The sequence below is a fragment of the Anolis carolinensis genome, chromosome 6, assembly GCF_035594765.1.
Source record: "Anolis carolinensis isolate JA03-04 chromosome 6, rAnoCar3.1.pri, whole genome shotgun sequence".
Lineage (NCBI taxonomy): Eukaryota > Metazoa > Chordata > Lepidosauria > Squamata > Dactyloidae > Anolis > Anolis carolinensis.
In genome coordinates, this window is record NC_085846.1 from 118,006,047 (window position 1) to 118,018,550 (window position 12,504).

The 12,504-nt window shown below is 40.3% G+C and overlaps 1 protein-coding gene across 1 annotated transcript in view; it reads right to left on the reverse strand.

Annotated features, from left to right (window-relative positions):
• ptpn23 (protein tyrosine phosphatase non-receptor type 23) overlaps positions 1-11,584 on the reverse strand; it is a 51,122-nt gene extending 39,538 nt beyond the window's left edge. The window contains exon 1 of the mRNA XM_062984406.1: positions 11,446-11,584. Within this exon, the coding sequence (XP_062840476.1) occupies positions 11,446-11,529 (84 nt within the window). The 5' untranslated portion in view covers positions 11,530-11,584. The remainder of the gene's footprint in view (positions 1-11,445) is intronic.
• Between the last annotated feature and the right edge of the window lie 920 nt (positions 11,585-12,504).

The following is a 12,504-nucleotide window of genomic DNA, read 5'->3' on the forward strand; positions in this document are numbered from 1 at the left end:
ACTGCATTTAGTGTAAGACTTGGGGTGGGATAGACAATGAAGTTATTTTCAACTGAGGGACGGATAAAGTGCATCAGATAGACAATTGACATGGAGACGGGACCTGTCATGGGGATTAATTATTCATTCTTCAAAAGCACACTGGAAAAGCCAAGTTTTTAAACTTTTCCTAAAAGGCTGACAGAGTGGGTGCTTGCCTAATGTCCCTGGGGAGCGAGTTCCAGAGCCAAGGGGCCACCACGGAGAAGGCCCTCTCACTCGTCCCCACAAGCCTCCCCCAAAGAATAAAGAGATCGTGCAGGTTCATAGGGGGGGATGTGATCACAAAGGTAGGCGGGTTCGGAACTGTCCTGGATTAACATAGTAAGTTTATCCATTTCTGCAAGTTCACTTATTTTCATAAGCAAATCGTCTTGTGTCGGAATCATTGAGTCTTTCCATCTTCGTGCAGAGATCATTCTTGCTGCCCTTGTCATGTATAGCAATAACCTTCTGCTATTAAATATCTTTAAATGCCCATTTTGGCATCTTTACAAGTCCAGAGAGAGGCTGGACCTGACAATGCAGCGCACTTCAGTTGAATGGAACAGGCTGAGTATCTCTTATCCAATACGATTGGGACCAGAAATGTTCCATTTTTGGGTATTTTTTCTAGATTTTGACATATTTGCACATACACCATGAGGTATTTTGGATATGATATCTAACACGTTTCAGGTGTACCTTACACAAATAACCTGGAGATCAGTTTAAACCAAATGCCCGGGGCTGTGGCGCAGACGGGAGAGCAATGAGTCACTGACCAGGAGGTCATAAGTTCGAGGCCCGCTCGGAGCTATGTTGTTCGTCTTTGTCCTGTGTTAAAAAGGCATTGAATGTTTGCCTAATATGTGTAATGTGATCCGCCCTGAGTCCCCTTCGGGGTGAGAAGGGCGGAATATAAATGATGTAAATAAATAATAAATAATATTTCTAATAATTTGAGGCATGAAACAAAGTTTCTGTACATTGGACCACCAGAAATCAAAGACATCACTATCTCAACCACCCATGGGGTTATTTTTCATTCTTGGAATATTTTGGAAAAGGGACATACTCAACGTGTACATTGGATTACTTAACGGCATGTAAAAAATTCAAGAAATGCCAGATTTAGGGCATGATCAAAGGCTTTAAACACCATACACTCCGAGTCTGATTATTTGTTGTTGATGCTACTTGGTTCCCATGCTTTTTTATTTCTATCTCTGCTGCCTCGTGATTTTCTTCCTTGCATGCTCTCATCTTCTATAAAAACCAGATAAGAATCAGCAAATCCACCTCACTTCCTTATTGACTTCCTCCACGCTGCCGTCCGTCTGTCATCAGACTGTGACTCAGCTCCTTTGCTTAACAGACGGCTGAGGGGGAAAAGGAAGGGGCCTGCCTCACCTGGGCAAACTTGGGCCCTCCAGGTGTTTTGGACTCCAACTCCCACCATTCCTAACAGCCTCAGGCCCTTTCCTTTCTCCCCCCAGCCGCTTAAGCGGCTGGGGGGAGAAAGGAAGGGGCCTGAGGCTGTTAGGAATGGTGGGAGTTGGAGTCCAAAACACCTGGAGGGCCCAAGTTTGCCCATGCCTGCCCCAACCCCACTGAACTTGGAAGGCTGACTGTTATAACACACTGTTTTCAGAGTCTCTGGATCTACAGGATCACATCCTGAGACCTACCTAAACCATTACCCAATGGAAGAAGAGACTGTGAAATTATATTACCTGGTTTGGGCAGGAAACCAAAGGAAAATCCATTACAATGCTTCCTATCCAATCCAACTGAGATTAAAGGAAAATTATAACAGGTGTTCTTTCTGACATTCGTTTTAGTGAAGCTTATATAAGAGAATTCCCCAAAGGCCTGGAATATTTTTACCTAAAGGCTTTCATTTTGTAATGCCAACTAGAGACTTTGGCAACAGTCTTGGACAGCAACGGCTCCCAAAGTGACCCGTTTTAAGGTGGAATCAGGCATCAAACAGGAATGTGTTATTGCCACAACCTTATTTTCCATCTTCATTGCTATGATACTTCATCACCTATCAGACAGATGGCAAACTATTTAACCTCAGCAGACTGAAAGCCAAAACCAATGTCACAACATCTGTTATAGAACTCCAATATGCTGATGATAACATAGTCTATGTGCATTCAGAAGACCTACAAACTACTCTAAACACCTTTGCAGAAGCATACAAGATGCTCGGCCTCTTGTTAAACATCGAGAAAACCAAAGTGCTCTTTCAGCAAAAGGCACCAGCCAATCCCTCTGCAATGCTAGGAATACAGCTTAATGGTGTAACATTAGAAAATGCTGTCCATTTCAGCTCCCTTGGCAGCCACTTCTCCACAATAGTCAGCATTGACACTGAAATACAAGATCGCCTGAGCTTTGCGAATGCAGCATTCTTACAAATGAAGCAGGGTGTGTTTGAGACATCAGTAGGGATACCAAAGTGCTTGAATATAAAGCTATTGTCCTCCCAACCCTGCTCTACGCCTGTGAAAAATGTACCATCTACAGACATCACTCTCAACTCCTGGAACGATTCCATCAACATTGCCTCCGAAAAATCCTACAAATCTCTTGGGAAGACAGGTGCACAAATGTCAGTGTGCTGGCAGAAGCAAAGACCACCAGTATTGAAGCAATGCTCCTACACCATCAACTCCACTGGACTGGCCACATTGTTCAAATGCCCGATCACCGTCTCCCAAAGCAGTTACTGTACTCCCAACTCAAGAACGGGAAACAGAACGTTGGTGGACAGGAAAAGAGATGGAGATATGGGCTTAAAGCTAACCTTAAAAACTGTGGCATAGACACTGAGAGAAAACTAGGAAACACTGGCCCTTGAGCACTCTAGCTGGAGGTCAGCTGTGACCAGCAGTGCTGTGGAATTTGAAGAGGCACGAATGAAAGGTGAGAGAGAAAAATATGCCAAGAGAAAGGCGTGTCAAGCCAACCCTGACCGGAACCGCCTTCCACCTGGAAACCGATGTCCTCACTGTGGAAGAACATGCGGGTCAGGAATAGGGCTCCACAGTCCACGTATCCACCACCAAGACGCTACACATGGAAGGTCATTATACTCGGACAACAAATAACTAAGGAGGTGGGATGGGATGGCATCATATCCTCACGTCATTGTAGAAAGGAAGGTGGTGTGGGTGGGTGAGTTTTCAAATATAATTTGAAGCTCAGCATCTAGAAGGTGGAGGTGTGCTTTGCCACTCCTTGGAGAGAAGGCAAGCGATCTGGTTAAAAGGCTCTGAGTCAGGAGCCGTGAGTAAGCAGCAGATCAAGAATAAAATCCCAGGAAACACCCCCGGTCCCTCCTTTGCGCTCAGATCCCTCCCCCTTGCCTGCAAGGCATCATGCCTCAGGAAGTGCCCCCTCCCTTCCCAACACCACAAGGCTCCTCCCTCCAAAACCCTGAGCAAGTGACCTTTTTGGATGACCAATGCCCCAGCCAAGATGTATCAAACCATGCATGGGGGTGTTGTGTGGTTTCCGAGCTATATGGTCGTGTTCTAGCACCATTTTCTCCTGACATTTCACCTGCATCTACGGACGGCACCATCAACTACATACTAACCCTCTCTCCTGTAGGCTGTCTGTCTACAAAGCTTTGGCCTTCCAGATGTTGGTGGACTGCAGCTCAACCAGCTACAAATGCAGGTGAAATGTCAGGAGAAATTGCTGCTATGACATGGCCATACAGCTTGGAAACCACACATCACCCTGGAAATTTCAGCCGTGAAAGCATTTTTATTTATTATTCAAACTTATATGCCGCCATTCCCCTAGGGCTCAGGGCGGCTTACAAGAACAGGCTAAAATCTAACATCTTAAAAACATCTTTAAAAACATCTTTAAAACACTTTTGTCAATAAACTATGCATACTGTGGGGAAAGGGGGTGGCAATAAGTTTTTCCTCTTGGCCTTTATACTGTTAGAACCTGGTGGCATTCAATAAAAATAAAACTGTGTTTATTTTTTATTATTTAGTGTTGATTTGAAGTGGCTTTTCCAGAGGGAGAGCAGAACCACAAGAAAGCAGTATTGGCTTCCAACATGGATGGCTTCATAAAGGATTAGGGAGGACCATGGAAGACTGTAAGATCCGTAGTGGCCCCTTCATGATGGTTTTTAGGAATTGTGGGAACTGAAGTCCAAAACACCTGGTGGGCTGAAGTTTACCCAGGCCTACCCTACATCCTGTCAACTCTCAGAAGCTAAGCAGAACCAGCCATGGTGAGGACTTGGATGGGAGCCTGACAAATGCCCTATTTTAGAGGAAGGCACTAGCAATTTTACTTCTGAGGACTCCTTGGCCTAAGAAAACCCAATGAAATTCTTGGGGTCACCATACCTAAGTTGAGAGGCAACACAAAGGTAAACACACACACTAAATATTTCCCTAATACCAGTGACAGCACGTATGTCTCTCTGTTTATAGTTGTCTAGCCTGTTGTACTGCAACCCATCATGTCAGGATACGGCCTAAGGTCAGGATATGAGGTTTCAGTTGTTTTCCTAAGGAAGCAAACATTGACAGGCCTTGATCCTTCAGAGGAAAAACAAGCAAGCACACTGCTAACGAAATCTCCTGCTCTTCAATGGGCTCCAAAATCAAGTAGTCAAGACACATTGTGACCACAAATCCAGATCCATCCTTCGGTGAAACAAGCTGTTCAACTGGTTGTACTAAACCAGATTTTCTTCTAGATCAAATGGAACTGATAAGCAATGTAGAGAGTGGGTTGCTGTGAGTTTTCCAAGCTGTCTGGCCATGTTCCAGAAGCATTCTCTCCTGATGTTCTGCCCACATCTGTGGCAGGCATCATCAAATGTTGTGAGGTCTGTTGGAAACTAGGCAAGTGGAGTTTATATCTATCCCTGTGGAATGATGTCCAGCGTGGGAGAAAGAACCCTTGCATCTAGGAGGCAAAGTGTGATTGTTGCAATTGGCCACCTTGATTAGCACTGAATGGCCTTTCAGCTTCAAAGTCTTGCTACTTCCTGCCTGGGGGAATCCTTTGTTGGGAAACTAGGAGGGTCAGTCAGCATTCATATTTTCCAGCAACCTGTATCTGACAATGATGTGGGTTTTCTGGGAAAATTACAATTGGAAAATGAGGAAAGGCTCCAGTTGTCTAAATAGTATTATCTGGTTTGATACAGTTGGCTTGAATGGTATATTCAAACACTTTCATATCTTTATATAGAGATAATTATAAGACAGTTTGTGGTAATGTAAGATAATAGCATATACTTTCCTAACACTTTTCTATATTGGAAATGGACTACTCTTGAATGAATATTGTATTTTTAAATATTTTTAAAATGTTTTACAGCATTTTATTTCATTTAATATTTTTATGTATTTATTTAATATTAAATATGGATACTATGATATTATATATTTTATTTAATATTTGTAAACATTATATTTTCTTTTGCTATGAGAGAACTGCTGTAACTTCCACTTTGCCCATTCACTCTCTACACTGTGTTGTCGAAGGCTTTCATGGCCAGAACTACTGGGCTGCTGTGAGTTTTCCGGACTCTCTGGCCATGTTCCAGAAGCATTCTCTCCTGACGTTTTGAACACATCTATGGCAGGCATTCTCAGAGGTTGTGAGGTCTGTTGGAAACTAGGCTGCTCGGGTCCTAAACCGTTGCCTGGCAGCTGTGATGGTCTGGATGAGGGCAAACAAATTGATGTTGAATCCAGACAAGACAGAGGTCGTCCTAATCAGTTGTAAGGCTAAACATGGCATAGGGTTACACTCCCCCTGAAGACATAGGTTCGCAGCTTGGGAGTTCTCCTGGACTCATCAGTGAGCCTGGAATCCCAGGTTTCAGCAGTGGTCAGGGGAGTTTGCACAATTAAAACTTGTGCACCTGTTGCACCTGTACTTCAAGAAGCCAGACTTGGCCACGGTGGTCCACACTCGTTATATTAGACTACTGCAACACGCTCTACATGGGGTTGCCTTTGAAGACTAAAGACTGAAGTTCTAACACTTCAAGTAGTCCAACGGACAGCAGTCAGGTTATTTATTTATTTACTACCGTGTTTCCCCGAAAATAAGACCTCCCCAAAGAATAAGACCTAGCAGGGGTTTGGGGGGATTGCCAAATATAAGGCCTCCCCTGAAAGTAAGACCTAGCAACTAAGGCTGCAGCAGAGTTCCATTGGGAAGCATGGCTGCAGGGCAGAACCAGCACTCATACACACACCGGAGGGAGGGAGGGAGGGAGGGAAAGTGCTTGCTTTCTGTGCCTCCCTCCCTCCCTGCCTTGCCTTTCCTTGACTGTCCCCCAGCCAAGGCTTGAAAAACCTTCAGTGGCTGCGGAGACAAGGCCATGCTGCCTTGCTTCCCAGAGGCTTCTGATTGGCAAGGGAGGGTGGGAGGGAGGGAAAGAAGAGGGCTTTCATCCTGCTGCTTTTGCTCCTTAAAGGTACAGGACGCATTGGGATTCTCCTCTCATCTTCCTATCCTATGCCATGAAACTGATTATTTTATACTATTATTCTATTGCCATATTATTATCATCATATTCTGTTACTATTATTATATCCCATTATTATATTATCCTATTAATATATTTTAAATCATTATATTATATTTTTCTATTATTATTATATCATTATATTATTATTCTATTATTATTCTATTATATTTTCATATTATTATATTATTATTCTGTTATTATTAAATTCCATTTTATATTACCCTATTAATATATTTTATATCATTATATTCTATACTATTATTCTATTATATTATCATTTTATTATTTTTTTATTATTAGCATATTGTTATTATTATATTCCATTTTATATTATCCTATTAATATATTTTATATCATTCTATTCCATTCTATTATTCTATTATATTATCCTATTATTATATTATTATTATGCTATTCTGTTATTATATCCCATTATTATATTATCCTATTAATACCATATTATTATTATTTTCTGTTATTATATCCTATATTATATTATCTCATTAATATATTGTATATCATTATATTATTATTATATTATCATATTATTATTATAGTATATTATATTATTCATCATTCATGACTACATTGAAACTAGAATAGAGAGAAATCAGCGTGGAAACCTTGTGAAACCTAAATTGCAAGAGGTACCATAGATTGTTGTACATGTAAATAATGGTAGTAACAAGAAATTCTTGATAGGATTCATAGTTTGTCTGGTTATGCTGGTTTGTGATGACAACTACTTTACAGTATATAATAAATGTTCATTTTGTTGTTCAACAATAAATGTGAGCTCTTCTTCATGGAAAAATAAGACATCCCCTGAAAATAAGACCTAGTGCATCTTTGGGAGCAAAAATTAATATAAGACCCTGTCTTATTTTCGGGGAAACAGGGTATATTTATATCCCGCCTTTCTCTACACCGAAGGGGACTCAAGGCAGCTTACACAGAGGCAATTATTCAATGACTTAAAAACATACATTTCCAAAAAAAATTAAATTAGATCAAAATTAAAAGATAGTAAACATTTAAAAACATTCCATTCCATATTAAAATCACGCCATCGATAGTCATAGTCCGAGCTATTCCATAGTAATTCCACATATTCCAAATCGGTTGATTTCACAGCACTATTCTCCGAAGGCCTGATCCCACAGCGAAGTTTCTACCTTTCTTCTGAAGATTAGGAGGGAGGGGGCTGATCTAATGTCACTGGGGAGGGAATTCCATAGCCGAACTCCCTCCCCAGATAAGACAGGGTCTTCTCAGTGGTGGCCCCTCGGCTTTGGAACTACCTCCTCAATGGGGTTAGAATATGTGCAGTTGACAACTGGAATGGCTTTGGATTATGTGATTTTAGTGTTTATATTAATATGTTTTAATTCTATGTCTTAGTGTCTCAATTGGGCGTGGGCAAACTTGGGCCCTCTCTCCAGGTGTTTTGGACTTCAACTTCCACAATTCCTAACAGCCAGTCGTTATTTGTTATTATAGTTATTTGTTATTGTTTGATTGATACTATGGTTTGTACATATATCTTGTTATTTATTTATTTACTACATTTATATCCCGCCTTTCTCACTGTGAAGGAGACTCAGAGCGGCTGACAAATTATATGTACATACAATATTTTATATTATTAGCATAACACAATATTAGCATTACATATAGTACTATGTTGTACTATACCACTATACTGTAATATGTTTTAAATACAATTTTTTATCCTGTATTTTTGTTTTAATTGATATATTGTATTACTGTTTATCTTTTTATAGTGTGATTTGTATTATGTTGCCTATATTTTGTCCTATGTTGTTTAGGTCTCTGCCATATGTAAGCCGCCCCGAGTCCCCACGGGGAGATGGTGGCGGGGTATAAATAAAGTTTTATTATTATTATTATTATTATTATTATTATTATTATTATTATTAATACAGTAGAGTCTCACTTATCCAAGCCTCGCTTATCCAAGCCTCTGGATTATTCAAGCCATTTTTGTAGTCAATGTTTTCAATATATTGCGATATTTTGGAGCTAAATTTGTAAATACAGTAATTACAACGTAACATTACTGTGTACTGAACTACTTTTTCTGTCAAATTTATTGTATAACATGATGTTTTGGTGCTTAATTTGTAAAATCATAACCTACTGTGATGTTTAATAGGCTTTTCCTTAATTCCTCCTTATTATCCAAGATATTCGCTTATCCAAGCTTCTGCCAGCCCATTTAGCTTGGATAAGTGAGATTCTACTGTACTACATATAGTGTATAATATTTAATTAATATTATTCTATTTATTATTAGTAGTAAATTATATTGTAATACATCATAATATTGTTTTCAATGTTATATGTATATACAATATACAGTAGAGTCTCACTTATCCAACACTCGCTTATCCAACGTTCTGGATTATCCAAGCCAGTTTTGTAGTCGATGTTTTCAATAAATCGTGATATTTTGGTGCTAAATTCGTAAATACAGTAATTACTACATAGCATTACTGCGTACTGAACTACTTTTTCTGTCAAATTTATTGTATAACATGATGTTTTGGTGCTTAATTTGTAAAATCATAACGTAATGTGATGTTTAATAGGCTTTTCCTTAATCCCTCCTTATTATCCAAGATATTCACTTATCCAAGCTTCTGCCGGCCCGTTTAGCTTGGATAAGTGAGACTCTACTGTATATACAATATATTATATTATTATATTTTACTGCATATTATATGGTATATTTTATTGTATCTTGGCAGTGAATTTTGCCATGATTGGGTTAGAAACTGCTTTGGGTCCCTCCAAGGGTGAGAAAAGCGGTATATAAATATAATAAATAGTAAATAAATACCATTATTATTACAGTAGAGTCTCACTTATCCAACACTCGCTTATCCAACGTTCTGGATTATCTAATGCATTTTTGTAGTCAATGTTTTCAATGTATCTTGATATTTTGGTGCTAAATTCGTAAATACAGTAATTACTGCATAGCATTACTGCGTTGTGAACTACTTTTTCTGTCAAATTTGTTGTATAACATGATGTTTTGGTGCTTAATTTGTAAAATCATAATCTAATTTGATTTTTAATAGGCTTTTCCTTAATCCCTCCTTATTATCCAACATATTTGCTTATCCAACGTTCTGCCAGCCCGTTTATGTTGGATAAGTGAGACTCTACTGTATTGTATTACTGTTTTATCTTTTTATAGTGTGATTTGTATTATGTTGCCTATATTTTGTCCTATGTTGTTTGGGCCTCTGCCCCATGTAAGTCGCCTCGAGTTCCCGCAGGGAGATGGTGGCGGGGTATAAATAAAGTTTTTATTATTATTATTATTATTAGCAATATTACATATAATGTATAATAATTAATTAATATTATTCTATTGTATTATTAGTAGTACATTATATTGTAATACATTATAGTATTGTTTTCAATGTTATATGTATATACAATATATTATATTATTATATTTTACTGCATATTATATGGTATATTTTATTGTATCTTGGCAGTGAATTTTGCCATGATTGGGTTAGAAACCGCTTTGGGTCCCTCCAAGGGTGAGAAAAGCGGTATACAAATATAGTAAACTAGCTGTGCCCGGCCACGCGTTGCTGTGGCGAAGTATGGTGGTATGGGAAATAAAGTATTGAGGAATAGGTGGTAGTTAAGGTATAGGGTCAAGGTTTCCCCCTGACATTAAGTCCAGTCGTGTCTGACTCTGGGGGTTGGTGCTCATCTCCATTTCTAAGCCGAAGAGCCAGCATTGTCCGTAGACTCCTCCAAGGTCATGTGGCCACTGGCATGACTGCATGGAGTGCCGTTACCTTCTTGCCGGAGCAGTAGCTATTCATCTACTCTCATTTGCATGTTTTCGAACTTCTGAGTTGGCAGAAGCTGGGGCTTTAGATAATCTGTGGAAGAGGCCTAAGTGAAGCCTAACTCTGCCTGTCCCCTGGGCTGAGTCGGTTGCTAGAAGACCAAGTGGGCGGAGCTTATACTTCTAACTGGTAGCAATTGGATAAAAACAATTATTCCTCTCCCTCTAATTAGAACTTTATTTTTCTTTTCTTTTTGTTGTATCAACCTAGAGCCGTGGATGATGGGTTGTGTTGTGAAATTTTGAGGTTGGGGGGCCTGTAGTTTTGTTGTTTTGTCCACTGCCCTGATGCCATCACTCTTTTATATATATACTAGCTGTGCCCGGCCACGCGTTGCTGTGGCGAAGTATGGTGGTATGGGAAATAAAGTATTGAGGAATTGGTGGTAGTTAAGGCAAAGGGTCCCCTGGGCTGAGTGGGTTGCTAGGAGACCAAGGGAGCGGAGCTTAGCCTTCTAACTGGCAGAAATTGGATAAAAACAATTATTCCTCTCCCTCTAATGAGGACTTTATTTTTCTTTTCTTTTTGTTGTATCAACCTAGAGGCATGGATGAGGGGTTGTGCTGTCAATTTTCGAGGTTGTGGGGTGTTTACTTTTGTTGTTTTGTCCGCTGCCGTGATGCCATCACTCTTTTATATATATAGATAGATAAATACCATTATTATTATTATTATTATTATTATTATTATTATTATTATTATTATTATTATTATTATGCATTCCTTGGTGGCAGAAAGGGGTGGGTCTGGATGCCCTTTGGGGCTCCCTCCCAGCTCTATTATTACCATTATTATGGTGGCGCCTTCCTTGGTGGCAGAAAGGGGTCCGTCTAGATGCCCTTTGGGGGGCCCTTCCATCTCTCTGGCCCCAAATGAGGCCCCCGAGGCCTGCCTGCCTCCCCCGCCCCCTCTGAGGGACTACTTTTCCTTCCGCCGCCGTCTCTTCCCTCAGCTCCCGGCCCAGTCAACCCCAGCAGGCCTAACCTTCTTGACGGCCGGCTGGAAGGCGAAGTCCCCGGCCTCCTTGAGGTCCAGCCAGATCATCGGCATCCGCGGCACGGCCTCCATCCCGCCTCAGGCCTTCTCCTCAGGCGGGAGAGCGGGAGGAACCCGAATCCAAGGCCGAGGCGGCGGAGGGAGACGCCAGAGTGAGCTCAGCGCCAGGCCGCTTCCGGAAAGAGCCGAGTCCAGCCGGATCCGTCTCCGCCACGCCCACTCGAAAATCCGGAAGTGCTGGACTTTGTGCCGCGGGGGCGACTGGGAAATGGAGTTCCAGCCTTGGAGAAGCGTTGGGCCTACTTCCGCTGTAGGCCAGAGATTGAGAGTACTGGTGTGGGATGGAGATCTATTCCTAAATATATGTCTGTGTGTAAAATAATACCTTAATTGGACTGTTGTTATAACTAATATATATATATTATAATTATAACATTAAGATATCTATATCTTAAATGTCACTCCACAATGGCAACAGTCTTGGACAGCAATGGCTTCCGAAGAGATCCGTTTAAGGTGGAATCGGGTGCGAAACAGATGTGTTATTTTTTTAATAGTCTTTATTAAGATTTATTATTACAAAGTTAAAATATAGAAATAGTCAGAAAATTAAATAAGGAAAAGAAGTGAAAGGATATATAATATGTATATAATATATAATATAATATAATATACTAGCTGTGCCCGGCCACGCATTGCTGTGGCGAAATATAGTGGTATGGGAAATAAAGTATTGAGGAATTGGTGGTAGTTAAGGTAAAGGGTCCCCTGGGCTGAGTGGGTTGCTAGGAGACCAAGTGAGCGGAGCTTAGCCTTCTAACTGGCAACAATTGGATAAAAACAATTATTCCTCTCCCTCTAATTAGGATTTTATTTTTCTTTTCTTTTTGTTGTATCAACCTAGAGGCATGGATGAGGGGTTGTGCTGTCAATTTTCGAGGTTGTGGGGTGTTTACTTTTGTTGTTTTGTCTGCTGCCGTGATGCCATCACTCTTTTATATATATAGATTTGGTACAACAAAATGATTAGGTAGTTCTAAATACAGT